A 23,837-nucleotide genomic window follows, 5' to 3' on the forward strand; every position below is an offset into this window, starting at 1 on the left:
TTTAAAAAAAAAAAAAAACTTTTTATTGATGAAGGCACGAACAAAACAAAAGTGGTTTGTATATATACTGTAATCAAGGTTTTAAATTTCTCCGAAATTGCCGAAATTTCCGTAATTTTGAAGTACCGAAACGAAATTCATATGCTATATCATTTCCATCAGAAGTTTCCTGAAATTTTCCAAAATTTTCCGTACATTTCCGCGAAATTCTTAAATTCTGAAATATCTACACACAAAATATATATTTAAAAATTCACACCGAAATTTCTCTAAAATTTCTGTTAAATTTTTATGTCACATACAATGAATTTTACTTCATACTTTTATAGAGAAAATATGAAATTTTGATTTTTTTTTTTTTTTTTTGCAATCAAGTTGAATACAACAAAAAACCTTTTTGTTTGGGGTAATTCCCGTTTGCCCAAAATTCTTAGGTATTGTTCCCAAATGCACCAAACCTTCCGTATCTTACTATTTGCTTAGGAAAAGACTAAAAAGGGTTTGTTCCTATGCTATTTTGAATTTTTAGAGCTTTTGCCTCCCTTAGAGACTTTATTAAAAAACAAAGACGAAAACAAAACTAGCCTTCAACATGCCTAATTTTCTCCTAACGGCTTCCTGCCTAACGGATACTTTAACAGGCGGAATCACTGCTGCTTGTCTCAATCTTAGTTTTAAAACTGGTTTCGTCTGTTTAGCAAAAACTTTTCAATTTTCAAAAGGCAAATAGGAAATGGATGGTGATGTTTGTGGATGGTATGCAGGAATGAGAAATAACTATAGATAGAACAAAGATGTAAAATAGAAGTTTAATAAAGGTTTTTGACAAACCGGGTGGGTATCTCTTATTTATTCAACAGTAATACATGCTAATAATTCAGAGCCTCATTCTTAGGTAAACAGTAAAAACTGTTTAGCTAGCCATAAGGATGAGATCAGATACTTACTTGTAATGAAAACACACTATTGCTGAATGAGAAACACACTGCTACTATGGCTTTCGTACTTCTTGAGTGAAGACTCTTCTCTCAATTTTCTGATACCTTACAAATGGAACTTAACGCTCTATATATAGAGAGCGGAACTCAAACTAGAATTCAAAACATAAAAATGTACAGGACAGCTCCGTGAACAACTTTTGCTTTTCTAAGTGCTCCTGCTGGTGGAGGTCGGGAAGAGAAAAACAAAAGCAGAGGTGAAAGTTGGTGAGTGAATTGCTTTCCGTCATTTCTTTTGGAAAAGTAGCTTTAACTTTTCTCAAAGTCAAAAGTGCTACAGTATTTTGCTTTTGGACAATTCACCTGTTTTTCACCCGTGATGCTACATGTTTTCGTCTGTTTCTGAATGATAGCCAAAGACAAAGGAGCTGTTGTCCGCCTGGGCCATTCTAACAGTGGTAGCATTGTCTTCAACGTCAGTATCAACATACATCTTATAGTGGTTGTCAATTTCAAGCTTTTCCACCCACCGCATGCATGCCATAGTTGAATCTATCTCTTTTCTGGTGAGAGATAGGAATAGGTCACTGCTGACTACGTCAGGATGATCGTAAGCAGTGATTATTATTTTTTCTCCTGCTGCCAGGAAGGTGTTGCTGATGTCTTCAGAGATGATCTTTTTTATGTATTCCAGAGCCATAGCTTTCATCCAAGGAATGCTTGAATTTGGCTGGCCATTGTATGCTACACAGGCTGGTTGAAGATATTGTCTTTGAATAATTCGCACATAATGCTATGGAGGAATATATTCAACTTCTCCGTTTGCCTTCTGACTCCATTCTGGGGGAGTAGATCTGAACTTCAGCCGAAGTGTACAGTCATTTTTCCGGATGTTCTTGACTGTGTTGACAATAATAGGTGGCAAACCCTTTAGATCATCATTAGTTTTAGTCCACAGATTATGGACAAAACCATTTTCAACAAGCCAAAGCTTGTGTTCTTGAGGATGTTCACTCTGAACATTTACCAAGTATCTTCCAACGTATGGTCCAGCAACAATGAAGAGTGTTGGAGGAACTAGGTCTTCTGAATTGTGCCTTCCTATCAGATTGTGGAATTCATGCCACTCTGATTCATTAAGTGCCATGATAGGGACTTTAGCACTTTCTGGACTTTCGAGGAAGGAAATTTTTTCTTTTCTTACAGCACTCTGCTGCATATAGATTTCTTCAGTTTGTGGTCTAGCATTCTCATAAAGTTCTTCAGCTAAGGCAAAGAGAGCTGGGAACATTAGACCACTGCTTCTTTCTTGAAAGGCAAATAAAAGATTATCCAGGATTGCCTTCTGGTGATAAGCTAGTCTCCTGCCAGTTCTGAACACAGGAGTATCAAAAGTTCTTAGTTCATAATTAAAAACATTTATAACTCCACTAGGAGTTGGTCTGCTTTTTGGCAAAGCAGCAGCCATCAACGGTCTTGACGAGCCTTTACCGTCTGCCGTTTGAGACGGGCTAGCCAATCCTTTACCCTGGGATTGATCAGTTGAGGCCAAGCTTTTTGAGCTTAGCAGAAACCTTTTAAGGATTTTTTCTTTGGTTTCTTTTGGATCTTCTTCAGGTTCTTGTTCTTTCCCAGGCCTTTTACTTCTGGGATTACGACCTTCGTCGTCTTCTCTTTGGCTGAACATTGCCAATTCTCTGGTCAATGCGTTTGGGAGATAGTTCTTGTTTCCTGCAATTAATTCAACAGTATAATCATATTGGTTAAGAAATAATTGCCAATTTGCTAATCTTCCTCTGTCAGCAGCTTTATCAAGTTTAAAATTTTTGAAATTCTTTACTCTGGCACAATCGGTGCGAACAGTAAAGGGTTTTCCAAGAAAAGCTGGAGAATTTAAAATCGTTTTCTTGACAGCTAAGATTTCTTTTTCCCCTGTGGGATAATTCAGTTCTGCAGGGCTGAACTTGCCGCTACAAAATTTGCAAATCTTTTCAATGTTGGTTCCAGGCGCTTTCGCCAAAACAACACCAGACCAGTAATTATCACTCGCATCAGTTTGGAGGATAATCTCATCATTCTCTTCTGGTTGTTGGAGAGGAGGGAGGTTTTTGCAGAGATTTTTTATCTGCTTCACGATCTTTTCATCATCTTCTGTGAAGTTCCATTTTCGTTTGGAGCTTGTCTTGGGAGATAACATTGCTGTTAATCCTGAGATTTTAGGGATGAAATCTCTCCCATAATTTATGACACCAAGGAATCTCTCTAGACTCTTAGCATCAGGAATTCTGTCTGGGAACTTCCAGATCTTTTCAAGAATATGAGGTTGGAGTTTTATCACTCCATTCTTGATGTTTATCCCTAGGAAATCTACCTCATCAAGGATAAAGAAGATTTTCTTTTCTCCTAGGATAATTCCATGCTGAACTATCAGCTTTGTTACCTCATGGAGGTGTTTCATGTGTTCTTCTCTGTTTTTGGAGAAGACCAGGATGTCATCTATATAGACGACGCAGAACTCCGATACATGCTTGAAGATGTTGTCCATCTTTCTTTGGAAGATTGAGGGAGCTTGCTTTAGACCAAAAGGCATTACCAGCCACTCGTAATGACCTTGTGGTGTTCCAAATGCAGTGAGAGGGATACTCTCTGGATGCATCTTGACCTGCCAGAAACCCGACTTTGCATCGAATTTCGAAAAGACTTTAGCTCCTCTGAGTTGGTTGATTAGGACTCTGACTTGAGCGATCTGATATCCGTCTTTGACAGTCTTCTTATTGACATCTCTGTAGTCAATAACCATTCTAGCTTTTCCTCGTAGATTTTCTGCATGATTTCTCACATAAAATGCTGGAGCATGATGAGGGCTAGTGGAATGTTGAATTAATCTCTTTTTCAAGAGATCTTCAATATCACTTCTGAATTCCTTTTGATCTTCCTCTTTATACTGAGGAATGGCTTTGACATGGCAGATAGCGTTCATGTCATGCAATCTTAATTCACAGACCACTGGGTCTTTTTCCCAAAACTTCTGAGGATTTGTATCTACATTCTGCTCGAGTAGTTTCTTGATTTTGTCAAGAGTGGGAGTTTGTTGAGACTCAAGCTTGTTCTGAAAGTGCTTGAGGTTATGCTCGAGGATGAAACTAGCTTCTTCGTCTTCACTAGTTTCTTCTTTTTCTTCTTCTGAAGATTCTTCAACAAGCAGTTCTTCTTGTTGTTTAATTTGGAGTATAGGCTCAATTTTGGGTTTGTATGGGGTAAGATCACCACTATTCGGTTGCGATCTCTGATAGTGCACCGTAAAACCGGGACCTACCACACTGAATGCATGTGTGAGCCGGTCTGCCCAGAACACCCGTTCTCCTTTTCTGAAGCCTATCGCTTCTTCATCTTGAATGAAACGTTGTTGGAGAATAAAATCATTTCCCAACAAGAAATCAGAGCCCTGGCCTTCAGATTGCCAAACATTCTGGATGATAAATGTTCCTCCACCAATGGTGATATGAACATTTTTTGCTACTTTTTTCATGGTGAGATGGCTTCCATCAAATGTAACACCAGTAGCTGATTTTTTCTTATCTTCTTTCCAGAGTTCATCTGGAATTGCAAATCTCTTTGCAACAGTAAATCCTGATCCATTATCTACAAAGGCATGTAGATGATATTTTTTATGATCAGGGAATTTTAGTCCAATCTCTATGTAGTTGCTGTATTTACTTGTAGAGACGACTTTTGACTGATGAAGCGCATTTTCTTGAGCTTGTTCCGTTGGAATGAATGGTTTACATTCTTCTTTCGGAACATTTTCCTGAGTAGATGACTTATCAATATCATCCCAATCTGTAGGAATTATCTCTTGGTTGTTCGAATTTTTGAACCAGGATGGAGGATCATATCTGACTTTATAATCAAACTTGCCTGATGGTTGGCCAAGTAGATCCCATGTGTCAGTAGTTTCCTGTCTTTCCAAGAGATGAACTGTTTCTGGTGGTTTTACCAGTTCAACATTTTCTGGTATTTCAACCAGTTCAATATCCTCATCGATTTTTATATCCTCATCGATTTTTTCTTCATCGATGATTTCTTCCTTTTTCGAGGAAGAAGGTTGTTCCATGGTTTCCCGGAACAGAGTTTCTACTTCTTTTGCCTTTTGTTCGGCAAAATACTCTTCATATTCTTGTTCAACCAGCTGGCTGACAAGACCATTCTTGGTTTTTCTTCTTGCTTCAGCTATGAAGCATTCTTTATGATAAGTCTTCTTAGACTCTTCACAGAACATAGGAAGACCATTCTTTTCGTGACAGAAGCAGTAGTCACAAACGAATGAACCAGGGTTCACCTGATAGGAAGACATGAAGGATTCTGTCTTGCTTTCTTCCCAGTTTTTGATTTTCAAAACATTCATTTGTCTGGATTCGAAGTACTCTACTTCAGAATCATTTTCAGACTCTGCTGATGAAGTTTCTTCTTCAGACTCGTCAGACCAGGCAGAATAGACTGACCTGCTATCTTCTTCATCATCAGAATAGGCTATTTCGTAGCCTTTCATATTTGCTACTTCTACTATTTGCTCATATTCTTCAAAGAGAGCTTTAGTAGATCTTTTACCCTTTTCTGGACATTCATTTGCATAGTGTCCTTCGGCTTTGCACAACCAACATCTGCAAGCTTTCTTGCTAGGTTGTTTATGCTGAGAAGAATTCTTCTTTTTCTTGAAGAATTTCTTTTCTGGACCTTCTTTTTGTTGCTTCTGGTAATTGGAACTTTTCTTGAACTTCCACTTCTTCTTCTGATTACTCTTTTTGAATTTTTTAGAGTAATATCTTTCTTTTTTCTTTTTCCTGTGGAAATTGGATTCATGACATCCCCAGTTTGTGGGCATATCAAGTATTCCATAGCAGAAATTTTCAACTCCTTTGAGTTGTTTTTTGGCCATCTTAGCTCTAAGATTGGCTTTGCATTGCTCCTTCAGTAGTTGCCGGATTCTGTCGGCAATTCCTCCAACTGAAAATCTTTCAATTGGTTTTTCAGCTATGCTTTCTCTAACAGCTGTTCTCCATGGTTCAGGGAGCTTTCTGTGCAACAGGTTGACTAGATCAGTATTTTCTAGTTCACCAATAGTACAGTAATATTCCTGAAACTCATTCAGGTATTCTTCAAAATATCTCATGTCACAGATTTTGAGAGCATAGATATTTGATTTCGCCGTTTCTTTAGCTTTATCACTCAGATTTGAGAGATCTCCACAGAACTGATCGTACAGGGGTACTGCAAAATCATACGGAGATTTTGAATTTTTTATCTCTTCAAGCCAGTCTCTTCCTCTGGCAGTTTCTTTGAAAGATAGGTAATACTTTTTTGCTACTCCAGTGAGAGTAGTTTCATAGTACACCTGCAAATCTGGTGCTTCAAATTTTCCAAGGGTGAGTGCAGAAGCCATCATCAGGCTGTTTACCCATTGGTCAATAGTTTTTCTTTTGTCTAGACTCTTGTCTAGATTCAACCAGATTCCGTAGTTTGTGATAGGAACTCTGGGCAGATTATCTTCTGGGACAAATCTTTGAGAATTTCTTTCTCCTTTTTTACCCGTGGGGGCTTTTTGGAATGGGAGTTTTGTTTCCCTTGTTTCTTTTTTGATGAAAGTTCTAGAGCTTTCTCCATCTTCCATTTCAATATCTTGATAAGGAAAGACTTTTCTTGTCTTTCTGAATTTGAATTCTTTCATTTCTTCGATTAGTTTTTCTAATCGTTCAGGATTTTCACAATTCTCAGCTTCTTCATAAAGATCATAGAGTCTTTTGGCTCTAAACATATGGACTGGTCTGTTTAGATCAGCTTCCAGATCTTCTTCTGATATCGGCTCTTCTATAGTGGGTTTTGTTCCACTGATACTTGCTTCTCTGGTGCTGTAGCTTCTTCTCAGAAGATTGCTGTTTATCCTGAGGTTCTCAGGACAGACATCACTTTTTCTGTGATTGTCGAAGTTGAGGCTGATTTCTCCAGTTCTTCTACTCTCGTAGATTTTTGCTTTTGCTCTTTCCGGTTGCTTTTTTGGACCGGATAGTTTCCATTCAAGAGGAAATGTTACTTCATTCCAAGTAACTTTGTGGATCTGCTGTGAATGGTTCTTCTGATTGGTGAGGAATCCAGTAGTAAGACCTGGGATATTTGTAATCCGTGTCTTAGGGGCTACTGTAGTACTCATCAATTTATAGTATATCCTGTATACTATTGCTAGTTCTTGCATATCTTCTTTCATGGATATGCCGTCCGTCTTGACTCTCAGTCTGAGACAATGAGCTGCATCTTTCAAGCTGGTGGTGAAGTTGGGGAAGCAGTTGAAATATGCCACTTGATCACATAAAGATGCTTCGAGTGTTCCCAACAGACTAGCTTGGAAGTCTGTTAACCTGTTGTCCTGTAGCACACAGAGGACTGAACAGTTTATACCTTCTCGAGCAAGTAGATTTATGCCTACTTGGACTGCTCCAATATGCATAAATTGATATTTTTTCGCTTGTGCTCTGGCAACTTCTGCTAGAGTGATCAATAGAAGATCAGTCTCTCCACCGGCGGTTGCTGGGGTTGTAATCTCCAGTAGTTTAAAATAATGGCTGTCCATTAGATCAAACTTTCCTCTTTTGTAGATCTGTTTGAAATCTAACTTTGGGATTGAGGAATTTTTTACTTCTTGTTCAATCTCATTGAACTCAAATTCTTCGGCATTTAGAAGTTGAACTCCTTTCTTTTTCCCAAAGATGCTTAACATCTTCATTTCTCTTTTTTCCGGGTTTTCATACCGGATACTAGTCTGACTAGTAGAAGGTTCCAGAAAAATCATGTTTGGAACACGATTTGTGTCTGGTTTTTCTAATGGTTTGAATCCATTAGTCTTCTTTTTTACTGTAGGCAATTTCTTGTCCTTCAGTATAGAATCCAGCGTTTTTTGCTGTTCTTTGATTTTTCTACTAACACTTGTTAGTTTTTCTTCTTCCGTTTTTGGAAGCTCTTTGATATAATCCAGTTTGTTTTCCAATCTTTCCAATTGGTGGATTATAGCAGGAAATTTTTCTAGAGTCGACTGACATCTAGATATTTCTAGTAACAACTTCTGATATTTCTCATCAGAAGATTTCAGTAGAGAATTTATTTTCTCTAGTAACAATTCTGACATTGTCCCCATTAAGGAGGGGTTCTCCTTGAGCTATTTTACAAGCTCTGATACCAGTGATGTGCGGATCTAACCAATGCTCAAATAATCAAGAGGTTTTTGTTCCTCTTTCAGAACATCTAAGAGATTATCTATCTCTTCTTCTATTTGATAGATTCTAGTCTGTAGTCTATAGATAATATCCCAATAGTTAGGTGATTCTCTATCAAGATTATCTCTAACGGCTTTTAGTTTTCTCAATTTTTCTCTTTCCTTTTGCAGTTCTTTGCTTGTAATTTTGCAGATGGCTATTAATTCGAGTCTGTCAACAATCGGAATTATGAATAGTAAAGTGTACTGTTTACCTTTAGGATAGAGGATGAATTCGTATCATGCTTCTGTTTAAATAAAATAAAAAATGGGCCCACCACGTTTCATCAAAGGTTTTTTTTAAAAAAAAGGAAACAGAACGTACTATGCAAAAGATATCTTAAAGGATATGATCGGGAGAGAAAAAGAAGAGTTGGGTGAGAAGGAATGAAAAGGACAGAAGTCTGGGTGGAGAGGAACAAAATTAGTTTAGTGGGGTTTTTGGGAAGTATTTTATCAGAAACCGGGTGTATGAGCATTATCCCTTTTTGTTTTTATCTGCTACAAAGTTGAATGCTCAAACCATAACATGATTTCCTTTTTGATTCGTCTCAAATATTGTATGCTTCATACACTGTAACACATCATATTAGGTAATTCCACAATATCCGATATATGGATTGCATGTGGAAAGGGAACAATACGTACACATACAATAACCATGTGATGAAGTACGAAAATCATTTCCAAAATTCATGTACTTGGGAGCAGTATTGTATGATACTAAATGAAAGCAGTTCAACCAGCTAGATCGAACCACATCATAGTAGCTTTTATATTCCTTTTGTTGTACTTGTTCATTTTCATTCACGGGGTTTTGGTTTTACGTGCCCCGCCCCATCCCCTTGCAATTTTCTAATTATTAAAAAAAGTAAATCATATTTACATTATCAATATACAACACATTATCAATACACATAGATAAAAACACTAGTTTATCAACCTACTACAGTACTAGTTAATTACTCATCCATATAAAATATCATAACTCTATTATAAATGTATAATTTTAGAGATGTTACATTGTAAATAGGTTTATTATATGTTAGTTTAGTCTATGTAAAAGTTTCATTCAAAAATATCATTTTATAAATGCAATTAATTTGATTTCTTTATTTTTAATAGAAATTTCTACCGAAATCGAAACTTTCTCCGAAATTTTCTTAAATTTGAAGTACCGAAATCGAAATCGAAACCGAAATTTGAAACCTTGAATGTAATAAATGACCAGTTTCAAATGCATACGTGACAATTTCAATTACATGGGCCCACCAAGTCAGAAAGTGAAACAAAGTCACAATCTAAAACATTCGTGACTGTTTTTGCCAAAGCGACGGCCCTACAGGGCACTGACTCAATTATAAGTGGCTGCAACGTAGCTGTTGCAGATAGACACATTTATTCGTGGGTAATTGGTTGCTGTTGGGTCAGAGGCACGGATAAAACGTATGTGGCTTTTGCTCAAATTTGTAGCAGTGTTATGTTATGTTTATCTGGATGATTTTTCCATACTCTTCCTATCTGTTTCGCGTAACGAACAAAGAGTGATGATTTTCTACAATGGAATATGACTTCACAAATGGTCTTAAGGATGTTAAAGAAAATGGCAATCCCACCTACTTTCAAACTAATTGGCTACTCAGCCATCGATAGTCCTGCAAGATGGTCAAGTTAATGGTATTATAATCTTTCGGACTGATTCAAACTAATGACCACTAAAAAATCATTACCAAAAACATAGCTATTTGAATATTCGAATCCGCGTCAAAGAAATTAAGTGCTCTCTCTCTCTCTCTCTCAAAATGGCTCTGCAACTCTGGGAAACACTGAAGGATGCGGTCGTGGCCTTCACGGTCCTATCTCCGGCGACCTTCTTCACACTCTTGGCTCTGCTCGTGGCCGCATACCATGTGCTTTCTGGGCTTTTTGGGCTTCCGATACCCACTAGCGGCCCAGGAGCTTGGAGAAGATCCAGCCTCTGCCGCCGCCGGTCCAGCTCGACGAGATCACCGAGGAGGAACTGAAGCAGTGCGACGGCTCCAATCCCAAGAAACCTCTGCCTATGTCTCCCAATACGGATTCAATTACTCCTTCCTCTTCTTCTCTCACCCGTTCATCTCCATACGATGTGTTTTTGAGTTTTAGAGGTGTGGATACGTACTCGATCGAGACAACTTCACAGGCCATTTGCACAGTTATTTGGTTCAGAAGGGAATTAATACCTTCATAGATGACGAAGAGCTTAGGAATGGAGAAGAAATATCATCTGCACTGCTCAAAGCAATTGAAGAGTCAAAGATTTCTATCGTCATATTCTCTGAAAACTACGCATCCTCAAGGTGGTGTTTGGATGAACTTGTTCATATCCTACAATGTAGAGGATCATCTGTGCAACAGCAATTGGTTTGCCTTTGGCCGGTCTTTTACAAGGTGGATCCTTCCGAAGTATGGTACCAGAAAGGTAAATATGGTGAGGCACTTGCCAAACAAGAGTGCAGATTCAAGGACAACATGGACAAGGTCAAGAGATGGAGGACAGGGATGCAGCAACTATATCGGGGTGGACTTTCTCCGACGGGTATATTTCCACATTTGAGTTTGGTTTTCCTTTCAATTTTTTTTAATATTTCAGCATGTCTCAATAGTACTTACTCGTTTGTTTTATAAAATTTTGGATCAAGTTACCATCGCAGAGTTGATTCTAATAAAAATATTATTTGCATTTAAATTGGCAGGGATTAAGCTAAGTTCATTAGAGAGATTGCTGAAGAGATTTCGGTACAAGTAGCAAAACGTAGCTATTTAGATGTGGCAAAGCATCCCCTTGGAATAGATTCTCATGTACAAGATATGCTTGAGCTTTTAGATGTCGGGGGAAGTGATGTTCGCATGGTTGGTATATGGGGTATTGGCGGAATAGGCAAAACAACAATTGCAAAAGCTGTTTACAACTTAATTGCTCGTAAGTTTGAAGGTTGTTGTTTCTTGGGAAATGTTACAGCAGATTCACTACCCCATCGCGCGAGGCCTAGTTTGACTACAAAATTATCTTCTTCATGAGATTTTAGGGGGGCGGAAAATGAAGATGACCGATGTTGATAGAGGAATCCAGGTGATAAAGGAAAGGTTAGGTAGTAAAAGGGTTCTCTTAGTTCTAGATGATGTGAATAAATTGAACCAGTTGGACAAATTAGCTGGAGGATTGGATTGGTTTGGTTTGTGGCAGCAGAATTATCATAACAACAAGAGATAAACATTTGCTAATTGCTCATCAAGTCAATAGAATATACACATGCAGCCAAGGCATTAGATAATGATGAAGCCCGTAACCTCTTGATTTTGAATGCCTTCAAGGAAAACAGAAATCCAGATGAGTGTGTGCAATTCCCAATTGAAACTGCTTTACTCTATACTCACTGCCTTCCATTAGCTGTGAACATTTTAGGTTCACATCTCTGTGGTAAGAGTATAAATCAATGGCATGCTGCATTAATTAGATAATTACAGAAAGTTTCCTAATTGCATTGCGATATCCAAAAAGTTCTCAAAACAAGTTACAGTGCATTGGAAGATCCGTTGAAAGAAGCATTTCTTGACATTGCATGTTTCTTAAAAGGTAAACACAAGGACTATGTGATGCAAGCACTAGATGGTTCTCACCTCAACCCTATACATGCTATTGAAGTACTTGAAGAAAAGGCCCTCGTAAAAACTGATAGATCTGGTATGATTTGGATGAATGACTTGCTGGAGGAAATGGGAAAAGAAATAGTTCGTAAAGAGTCACCTAAAGATGCTGGCAGACGTAGCAGACTATGGTTTCATGAGGATGTTTATCGTGTTTTGACTGAAAATACGGTAAGTATAGAACATGTATTCTTCCATAGGTTTTAGTGTGTGTAGAGCTTCTTAATTGTGAAAAATATAGTCGTATATATATAGTACTTGCTCTGCTAAGCCTATATTTTTGTTCCATATCAGGGCTCAAATAAAGTTAAAGGCATCAGAGTAGAGCTACCAGGAGAAGATGAGATATGTTTGAGTGCTAAATGCTTTAAAAAGATGAAAAATCTTCAACTTTTTATAAACATTAATGCACGCTTCTTTGGAGAGGTTAATTTTCTCCCAAATCAGTTGAGGTTCCTTGATTGGCCTGGATTCCCAGCACAATCTTTGCCATCCGACTTCAGTCCACAAAAACTGGTCAAGCTCAATATGCCAAACAGTCACATCTCACGACTTGGGTAAGGATTCAATGTATTCTAAGCTTTTAACTATTAATTTGCTATTTTGCAGAGCTTTTCTATTTTGAATCGTTATAGATTTGTTTTGAAGCTCATAATATTATCTTTCCTTTCTTGTGTTGCAGAATTTACAAAATTTAAAATCTGTAAGTTTTAAAAGTTGCAAATTCCTAACAGAGGTCCCTGACTTGTCTGGAATCCCAAACTTGGAGATGTTGAATTTAAGTTACTGTACAAGTTTAGCTGAGTTGCATCCTTCTGTTGGATTCCTTAATAAGCTTGTTAAATTCAAGATTAAAAATTGCGATAACCTTAAGATGTTCCCAAGAATAGTCAACATGAAATCTCTGGACTATTTTGATTTGAGTGGCTGCAAGAGGCTCGAGAACTTCCCAGAAATTGTGGGAAGGATGGAATCCTTAACAAACTTGCATGTTGCTAAAACTGCCATCAAAGAATTGCCTTCATCAATTGGATATGATCTCTTTAATCTCCGAATTTTGCATTTACGTTCATGCGAAAACCTTACGAATCTGCCACTCAGCATTTATGAGTTGCAAAAGCTACAGATTCTTGGACTCAGAGGTTGCCGAAAATGTTAGGAATTTGACCTAAAATTCCTCTTGCGGAAGCAGACAAGTGCAAAACAATATAGATAAACGATCGAGAAAACAAACATGAACTTGTTAACGAGGTTCAGCAAAGAACTTTGCCTACGTCCCCGGGCTGCTTGGGTTTCACTATAGAAGAAGAAGAATACACGAACAAGAATACAAGAATCTCTCACAAGAAGTTATCACCAACTCTCAAGATCTCACTTGCTCTCTCTGTTTAATGCTTCAAAGACTTGATCTACTACTACAACCTATGCCCTTATTTATAGATATCTAAGTAGACCCTATAAGACATTGGAAACCTATTCCCAATAGACATAGAAACCATTACCAAGTAGGATTATGTAAGTAGGTAGGAAACAATCTAAACTCCTCTTTGATCAAGGATTAACAAATCCTTATCCTATGTGGAATCGGATCCACACACCCAACAATCTTCCACTTGGAGCCGATTACGCTAGTAGCTAACATTCTTCAATACTCTTCAATCATAGCCAACACAAAACTCATTATCACAGCCAACATCTCCTTCTTCAAACTTGGAGACCAACTGAATCCAAGCACAGCTTCAGATTACTTATTGACACAGACTTAGTCAACATATCAGCAGGATTCTCACTTCCTTGAATCTTCAACAATTGCAGCACTTCAGTTTCCACGAGTTCTCGTATGTAGTGATACTTCATAGGAATGTGTTTAGTCCTTGAATGAAAAGCAGGGTTCTTTGCCAAGTGAATTGCACTTTGACTATCACTGTGCAATGCACAATTTTCTTGCTTTTTACCCAATTCCTCCAACAGACCCTTTAGCCACACCATCTCCTTACCAGCCTCTGAGACTGCTACATACTCAGACTCCGTTGTAGACAGGGCCACTTGCCCTTGCAATTTGAGACCCAAGATACGGCAGCACCACCCACATATACACATAACCAGTAGTACTCCGACAAGTATCATGATCTCCTGCCAAGTCTGCATCAACATATCCTTGTAGTTCAGCACTACCTCTCTTGAAACAAAGAGACATATCAGTAGTACCCCGAAGATACCTCATGATCCACTTCACAGCCTCCCAATGTTGCTTTCCTGGATTACTCGTGTACCTACTCACAACTCCAACTGCATGAGCAATATCAGGTCTAGTACACACCATAGCATACATTAAGCATCCAACTGCCGATGCATAAGGTACATTCTTCATATATTCTTTCTCTTTTTCGCTCTTGGGTGATTGTTCCTTGGACAATTTAAAGTGAGCAGCCAACGGTGTTCCTACAGCCTTCGATTCATCCATATTGAATCGCTTAAGCACCTTCTCAATATACTCTGCTTGTGAAAGCTTCAGAGTACCAGCCACTTTATTAGGGATAATCTTTATACCTAAGATTTTCTTCGCCTCACCCAAATCCTTCATCGCAAACTGGTTTGACATCTCACTCTTCAACTTCTCAATCTCATTGAAGTCTTCCCCAACTATCAACATATCATCCACATACAGTAAAAGAATGATATAAGATTTGTCAAACCTCTTGAAGTAACAACAGTGATCGGATTGACATCTTATGTAGCCACTCCCACACATGAAAGCATCAAACTTCTTATACCACTATCTTGGGGCTTGTTTCAAGCCATAAAGGCTCTTTTGCAGTTTGCATACCAAGTCCTCCTTACCAGGTGCTATAAAACCTTGTGGTTGCTTCATGTATATGACCTCCTTCAAATCACCATGAAGAAAAGCAGTCTTGACGTCTAGCTGTTCCAAATACAGACCTTCAACTTCCACTAAACCAAGCACCACCCGGATTGTGGTATGTTTCACAACCGGCGAAAAGATCTCATCAAATCAATTCCCTCCCTTTGCTGAAAACCTTTCACAACCAACCTTGCCTTGTAACGTTTGCTCCCATCAACTTCTTGCTTAATTTTGTATATCCACTTGTAATGCAATGCTTTCTTACCTGTTGGTAACTTAGCTAACTCCCAAGTATTGTTGGACATGAGAGAGTCCATCTCATCTTGCATGGCACCCTTCCACTTAGCAGAATCTTTATGTTGCATTGCCTCATCATAACTCATGGGTTCACCACAGTCAGTTAACAGCAAATAGTTAGCACAAGGCGAGTATCTATCAGCTGGTATTCCTTTAGTACTTCTTGACGATACTCTTGGCACAAAAGGAGGTGTCACTGGCTCATCACTAGGAACTTGTTCTTTAGGTTGTGCGAACTCAGGAGCTTCTTGTTGTTGTCGTTCCTCCCCATGATTTCCCTTAGACACATCTTCATTGGACAATTCTTCCAACCTTGCAAACTGCCGATCTTTTCTTACATGACTTTTAGGCTCTGCTGCTTGCCTATTCTTGTACATCACCTCTTCATTAAAGAGGACATTCCTACTCCTTATAACTTTCTTATTCTGCATATCCCAAAACCTATAGCCAAGCTCGTCACCCCCATAGCCTATGAATATGCACTTTTGAGACTTGGGATCCAACTTGCTTCTCACACTAGACTCAATGTGAACATATGCCACGCAACCAAACACTCTTAAATGCGATAGGCCTATCTCTTTTCCACTCCATTTTTGCTCAGGTAGGAGATGATTCAATCGTACTGATGGTCCACAGTTAATTAAATAAGCAGCAGTATTAACCGCATCAGCCCAAAACATGTCTGGTAATCTTGCGTGTATCCTCATACTCCTTGCGTGCTCATTCAGAGTCCTATTCATGCGTTCAGCCACTCCATTTTGCTGTGGAGTTCCGGGAATTGTCTTCTCCATCCTAATCCCATTCTCTGCACAATACTCTTTGAAATCATTACCACAGTATTCACCTCCATTATCCGACCTCAGACATTTGATCTTCGACCCGGTCTCATTCTCTACGATCGCCTTCCACTTCTTGAAAGTATCAATTACTTCCCATTTATTTTTCAAGAAATAAACCCATACTTTCCTTGTGGAGTCATCAATATAAGACACATAGTACTTTGAGCCACCTAACGAAAGCTCCGGTGCAGGTCCCCACACGTCAGTATGAACCAACTCTAGTTTTGTATCTTTTGGTGCCTTGCCACCCTTTGAGAAACTAACAACCTTTTGCTTCCCAAATATGCAGTCTTCACAAAGCCCAATCTTCACTGAGTCCACACCATGTAGTTTACCCTTCGACTGAAGTACACCCATACCTTTCTCACTGATGTGCCCAAGTCTATGATGCCATAAGTATGCATCTTCATTTTTCTCAACGATCGTAGTGCCTTCTTTGTTCTCAACAATAGTAACAATATTCAAGGTCGTATAAAGTGTTCCTGTCTTGATTCCACGAGCTAACACCATAGCTCCTTTACACACCTTCCACGTACCTTTCTCAAAGGTAGTGCGACATCCTTCATCATCCAACTGACCCACAGAGATCAAATTCCTCTTCAACCGCGGTATGTGTCTAACATTGGTCAAGGTCCATGTTCCACCATTTGTCAGCAAAATCTTCACATCACCCCTTCCCACAATCTCCAAGGCTCCACCATCAGCAAGAAACACTTTGCCAAAATTGCCACGTCGGTAATTCACCATGAGCTCTTGTTGTGAAGTTGAGTGAAATGACGCTCCAGAGTCTATGATCCACGACTCCAATGATGCTTCAGTAACGCTTAGTACAAGTGCATCCGAATCAAACTCGGTTGTGTTTGCCATCTTCATTGTCTCCTTCCACTGGTTACAGTCTCTCTTGACATGTCCAGATTTCCCACAATGCCAACACCCATCGGACCACTTTCTTGATTTGGACACGCTTCGGCCTTTTCCAGGTGCCCTAGACTTGGACCTTCCACGATTGTTGTTTGAGTTCTTGTTGAACGTTCTACCTCTATTTTCCATAGAGAGCGCAGAACTTGAAGGATCTTCAAGGTTATTTTGTCTTCGCGTCTCTTCATTCAGAAGAATGTCACGCATATCATTAAACTTCAGCTTCTTCGTAGTCCAGCTCCACTACAAATCGAGTTCATAGTCACATCCCAATCTGAAGGCATGGAAGTCAACAACACCAAAGCTTTGATGTGTTCGTCGAATTTAACATCCACCGATGCTAGTTGCTCGATAATATCACCAACTATCCCAACTTGCTGGCGAACAGATATACCCTTACCCATCTTCAAAGTGAACAGTCGCCTCATCCAGTACAACTGTTGAACGGCATTTGGCTTCTCATACATGTTGGACAAACTATCCATCATCCCCTTCAACGTAGTCTCCTTGATAACAAATCGCCGTACATCATTCGAAAGCAATAGTCGAACGGCTCCAAGGGCCATCCTATCCATCTCGACAAATTCTTCCTCCTTCATATCTTTTGGGAGCTTGCCCTCTAAAGTCTTAGCAAGTTTCTTCATATTCAAGTAGTCCTCAATTTGTGACCTCCATAGGCTAAAGTCATTACCGTCGAACTTACCGACCCTCTTCTCAACGTCTTCTATGCTCATTGTTTCCACTCTAGAGCCTAAGCTCTGATACCACTTTGTTAGGAATTTGACCTAAAATTCCTCTTGCGGAAGCAGACAAGTGCAAAACAATAGATAAACGATCGAGAAAACAAACACGAACTTGTTAACGAGGTTCAGCAAAGAACTTTGCCTACGTCCCCGGGCTGCTTGGGTTTCACTATAGAAGAAGAAGAATACACGAACAAGAATACAAGAAGTTATCACCAACTCTCAAGATCTCACTTGCTCTCTCTGTTTAATGCTTCAAAGACTTGATCTACTACTACAACCTATGCCCTTATTTATAGATATCTAAGTAGACCCTATAAGACATTGGAAACCTATTCCCAATAGACATAGAAACCATTACCAAGTAGGATTATGTAAGCAGGTAGGAAACAATCAGAACTCCTCTTTGATCAAGGATTAACAAATCCTTATCCTATGTGGAATCGGATCCACACACCCAACAGAAAACTGGTGCTATCTCCATTTCCGAAGAAGGTGGAATACCGTGAAGTACCAACTCCAACATCCAGCTCAAAGATTTCACATTACGGCAAGGCAACTTCATCAGGAAGAGAAAGTGATTGTGACGGTGGTGGTGGTGGTGATGATCAAGGCAATTTAGCTTTTCCTTCACTAGAGTGTTTCTTTGCGGGAGAATGCTATACTGCGGACCGTGATTTTCTTGTGAGGCTTGGTTGTGCCTCCACCTTAACAGAGCTTCAGTTTCTAGAAAGCAATTTTGTTAGTCTTCCCGCTTGCCTTACCCAATTTATCAACTTGGAGTCGCTTTACTTGAGTGGATGCAAGAGGCTTCAACAAGTTTCAGAGCTTCCACCACAGTAGAAAGTGTTAAATGTGAGAGACTGCGTATCATTGGAGAGAATTTCAAAGTTATCAAACATTTTGAAATATCAAGAATCGCAAATGATTGAGTGGCTGGACTTGACCAATTGCTGGAGACTCTGTGACAATCTGGTTCAGGAGGCAGAGAAGAAAGGTTTGTTGGGGTGAATTATGATCATCAGTTGGAGGCTAATCTCTTCTCTCTTCCTCTCTCTTCTCAGATGTTTGAATTCGGGGTTGTACTTCCGGGTTATGAAATTCCAAAGTGGTTCAGCTGTCAAATGGATTTCAAAGGGAATGGACTGTTTGAATTTGATATTCAAGTCCTTCCTAATTTCAAAGGGGAGAACACAGGATTGGCTCTATGTGTTACTGCCGAACGGATGTTAGATTGGGGATTCGAAATTTTTATCAACGAAGTACTACTGCCGATTGGAAGGTTAAATGATCATATCCGTTGGGATTGGGAATTCAATCGTGGAGCTGATTCGGCTCATGTGTGGCTGCTTTATATTCCGTTCGCTAGAATGGGTCTGTTTGGTTATGAGCGTCGACTGCCTCCTTTTCAGTGTCAGAGTTAGTATTTATCAAAGACTCTATTCTGGTGCGGTTCCCTTGAAAAGCTGCGGAGTGCACCTGGACCTGGTAATGCCACCAAATGAAGTGTGTATGAAACTATCCCACGCACAGAACCTCAGGAATAGACTCAAAGCAGGTCTCTTTTTGTTTTGTCTGTTGTGGAGACTTTATGTTTAGTTTTATTTTTATCGCTTATGGTGTTTTCCCCGTTAGGACTTGAGTTGACTGCTGGATATTGTAGAATTGATTCTGCAGTTTTTCTTTGCTATTGGTGCTGGTTGATAACTTTCCCCTGTTTTCAAAACAGAGGACGAAGAGCTCAAGAGAAGAAGGGGGCCGTCAGGACTTAAGAGACTTATCTTTAATTGGGTTAGTCCTTCAAATCCCTCACCATTCCGAATTTTTCTTTTTTTCTTTTTTGTTTTACCCTTTGTCGGTGATAAAACCTATCACCCTTCTGCAGCTGCTATGTATGTGTTTGTATGTATAACAGTATAAACTAAGCTTTGCCTTCACACCAAAAAAAAAAAAAAAATCCTATGCTTTGCCATGTTTGAATGCTTTTTTTTAATCCACCGACATGAGCTGTCTTCAATTTTTCGGCAACAGATCCAAAGCAGCTATCTTCCTTGAAAAAGAAAAGGAGCTGATTCTCATCACCTTGTTTCAATATTCCATGTGACCGTGTGCGTTATGTTTGGATTTAATTGATAGACCAGATACTTAATCATGTAATTAATGAAACTTTTCCCAATTGCAGGATTAAGTGAAATGGCTGGTCACAAAATTGCTGATTCTGAAGGACCAAGTGTTGTCAATGAGATCTGTAGCATCACTGCCCCTGCTTTAACGCATCACTGGCCAGAATGACCACAGGAGAGTGAAGGCAATAATTCTATGACTTGCTGGATAAAGGTGAAGAAATCAATCTTGTTGATCAAGTGAGATGCTAAACTGCTATATTAGACCATCATGTATTCTCGGACACTTCCAAGTTTCAATAGTGTTGTTTTGAACAGAAATTGTTGTTGCTTGCTGCATTGTGATTTTAACCAAGCTTCTGAAATTGACAAATAAATGGTTCACAATATGTAAAATCAAAATTGACCATTCACTGCTCATCGTCATACCATTTATGTGTTGGAAAATTTAATATTTGTTCAAGGAAAACCTAATTTGTGTTTAGCCCAAACCCTAGATTACTTGACCTAGTGGTAATAGGATTTAATTAGAAGGATCTAGAATCCTAATCATTGTAGAATTACTTTCCTTGTATGATTGAGATTCTATGCATTGTAATCCTCTATATAAAGAGGCCCCTATTATCAATGAGAATACACAGCAAATTCCTCTCAAATTCAGTTTCTCTAAAACACGTTATCAGCACGAGCCTCTAACCCTGAAACCCTAATTTCGTAGCCCTCAAAATCCTGCAACCACCGCCCCACATATCGAAGCCCTAATCCCAAGAAGCCCAGAACCGGCGGCGGACCCACCGGAACCGGCCGGAAAACCCCTGAACCGGCCGTCGGAAAAATCGGACCGGTCTCTGCCCCTGTCGAGACCTGCCGAGTGCCTGCGCGCATCTGCTGAAGCCCCTGCAAGCACCTGCGCGCATCTGCCGAAGCTCCTGCAGACCCCCCTGCAACATCTGCTGACAGGCTATCGACAGCCCCTGCACGAGCCCTGCATAGCCTCCACACAGCTGCTGCACAGCCTCCTCATACCCCCTGCAGCGCCCCTGCACAGCCCGGCCTAGCTCCGGCCACCACCGCCGGCCACCAATTTCCGGCCACTTTTCCGGCGACCTCCGGTGACCTTTTTCAGGCCATCTAGAGTAGCTTTTTCCGGTCAAGATTTCCGGCCATCTTTTAAGGTAATTTTCTAAAAGTTCCCGTTTTTGAAGTTTTTTTTTTTTCAAATTTCTTCTTCTTTTCTCAGGGACTTCAAACATCCCTTCTTCTACCCCCCTTTCTTCTTCATAGGGGAGACCAATAGCTGAACTGTGGGGGTTCGTGCTCACTCCAAGCTTGGAGCTTGTAGAGTCCTCCAAACTTAGAGTTTGTTGAGAAGAAAACGATCGACCACATACATCGTCGTTTCGATCTAATCCAAAACCCCTCTTGGAATCGGATTTTCTTGGAAGCGACTACGCTCAGAAAATCCCTAATTTCTTGGAAGCGACTACGCTCAGAAATTATATAGTTTTTCGTGGTAGCCTTCTTCGCTCCGAAACTAACCCTATTTTCTTGTTGTTTTTCAGGATGAGTAACCTGAACAAGTTGAGCTTCACTCCACTTGAGACAACAGGCGCAGGATACCATAAGTGGGTCCGTGATGTGCGCCAGCATCTTAAGGCTGATGGGATCATGAGTACGATCCAAGAGCCAAGTCAGGACGTGCTTACTCCTCAACAAGCTGCTGCTTTTGAAGCAAATAGAGCTACGAGAGAGGCTAATGAAGCAAAAGCCATCATTCTCATGACAAGGCACATGAATGACGCGCTCCAAAATGAGTACCTCAATGAGGAAGACCCAAGAAGGCTATGGGTGGAACTCGAGCAGCGTTTTGGCAACGTCCGTGATTCCCTGCTTCCAAACTTAGAAGTGAAATGGCATAGCCTTCGCTTCTGTGATTTCAAGTCTGTACTTGACTACAATTCGGAAGCACTTCGTATCAAGTCTATGATGGAATTTTGTGGACAAGACATCACTGATACGATGTTGATCGAGAAGACTCTCTCCACCTTCCTCGTCTCTGCGTTGATGATAGCCAAAAACTATCGGATTGATGTCAATGCTAGACGCATCACAAGATTTCATGAGCTAATTGGTGCCATGAATGTAGCTGAAAAGCACGACAACATACTTGTGAAGAACTATAACTTTAGACCCGTGGGAACCAAGTCAATTCCAGAGTCTAATTATAGTCGCGCCCCCAAGGGAGGACGCAAGGAGCGAAACCCTAAGAGTAGGGATAATTCTGGATGTTCTGGTCCATATTCTAGCCCTAAAGAGGAAGGAAATCGCCAAGATAGGCGTGCACGGAACCGTGGAGGTAAACGTGTGAAGAGAGAGAGAGGCCAAGCCTCCGGTTATGGTGGTAACGCCACCAAAGGTAATAACCGTCTACCAAACTCCCCCAGAGCGTCTCGATCAAAGGAATCTGACCATAATGATGCTTGTCTCAGATGTGGATTAAATTGACATTGGGCAAAGAAGTGTACTGCATCCCAGAATGTTGCAAACGCATACAAGATGTATCGTGAAGCAAGGGAGGCACATTACATGGAACAAGAAGATCAAGATGGAGATCTCGATCTAAGGGTGGAAGACTACAAGGATCAAGAACCAGAAACTGGCGATTTTGATTAAGTCTTTTTATTTTCCAAGAGATGTAGGCAATTGCCATATTACTTTTGTAATAGATGCCAATGATACTAGTCTTTCTTCAAAGTAGGCGTACTTAATGTAAAAGTGATGTCTAGAAAGGTTTTGAGATAAGTGGTTCTTAAGCGAGCTTTGCTCCACCGACATCTCTCTACTTAACTGGTCACATTTACATTGAAATTACCGAAAGAAGATAGGCAACTAACATTGTTTTGCATTAGCTAGTTTATTAGATTAGGTTTACTTTGGCTATAAGAAACTATGATGTAATTCCGTTTGGCTTATTAATAAAAGTTGAGTTCTTTTCTTTATGACTCCTTTTTAATTACGAGCTCTTTCTTTTAGGAATGGATGAACTTCAATGTCTTGCGGATAGTGCGACTACGCACACCATTCTACGACATAGGCAATTATTCTTAGAGATGTTGCCAAAATATTCATCTGTGACTACGATGGCTGGGCCATCTAGTTTAGTTCAAGGACATGGAATGGCCCAATTCCTTTTGCCCAATGGCACCTTGATTAAAGTCACTGAAGCTCTCTACGCTCCTAAGGCAAATCAGACCTTATTGAGTTTTAAAGATATTAGAGCCAACGGATTCCATGCGGAAACACATAGTGAGAACGGAATAGAATTCCTTTGCATTACCTCTAATGATTGCGGAAGAAAGCGCATCTTAGAGAAGCTTATGTGTCAATCTAGTGGACTTTATGTCACTACAATTCGACCTATTGAATCCAATAATATCATAAGAGAAGATCTCTTGGATTCAGACACATATTGGCTTTGGCATGACCGACTAGGACATCCTGGTCGTGATATGATGCTCCGTATACTAAATACTTCACACGGACATCCATTCTTTAGAGTGAGAAGAAGCAAGAATCGAAAATTGATTCCAGGACTTAGCAAGACCGCAACCATTGCAGCATCTGGAACTGCAGCTGTCTTGGGGCGCCACAAGACCGCCCATGTCCCATGTGATGACGCCATTAATGGCGCCAACCGTGAGCATGACGCCATGGTTGTTCCTCCTAGTAGCCATGACGCTACACACACCAATTTCCATGGCTCTAACGCCATAATGGGAGATGTAGTCACACACTTTGCTTCTAATAGCGCTACGGACGCTCAGGCCCAACCAAAATCCTCATTGGTTGCTTCTAAGGCTCCTCTCTCTTTCTGCAAAGCCTGTTCCTTAGGGAAATTAGGACCGAGACCGTCCTACGCAAAGGATCCCAAAATACTTATTCCGTTCTTACAAAGAATCAAAAGGGATATCTGTGGACCAATTCAACCATCATGCGGACCTTTTAAATACTTTATGGTATTGGTTGATGCGTCGACACGCTGGTCACATGTCGCGATGTTGTCCACTCGAAATGCTGCTTATGCTAAACTCCTCGCCCAGATTATCTGTCTACGGGCTCACGACCCTGA

General features: G+C 40.0%; 1 protein-coding gene and 1 pseudogene across 1 annotated transcript; both read left to right on the forward strand.

Annotated features, from left to right (window-relative positions):
- The first annotated feature begins 10,011 nt into the window (after positions 1 to 10,011).
- Positions 10,012 to 13,063, forward strand: LOC112178455 (annotated as a pseudogene).
- A 5,244-nt stretch (positions 13,064 to 18,307) lies between these two features.
- LOC121050404 lies at positions 18,308 to 19,892 on the forward strand. The gene is made up of 3 exons (XM_040510176.1): positions 18,308 to 19,143; positions 19,315 to 19,376; positions 19,768 to 19,892. Exons 1-3 carry the CDS (start codon positions 18,873 to 18,875, stop codon positions 19,771 to 19,773), a joined length of 339 nt encoding a protein of 112 aa, XP_040366110.1. The 5' UTR covers positions 18,308 to 18,872; the 3' UTR covers positions 19,774 to 19,892.
- The last annotated feature ends 3,945 nt before the right edge of the window (positions 19,893 to 23,837 follow it).

The sequence above is a fragment of the Rosa chinensis genome, chromosome 7 (genome assembly GCF_002994745.2).
Source record: "Rosa chinensis cultivar Old Blush chromosome 7, RchiOBHm-V2, whole genome shotgun sequence".
In the NCBI taxonomy this organism is placed as follows: domain Eukaryota; kingdom Viridiplantae; phylum Streptophyta; class Magnoliopsida; order Rosales; family Rosaceae; genus Rosa; species Rosa chinensis.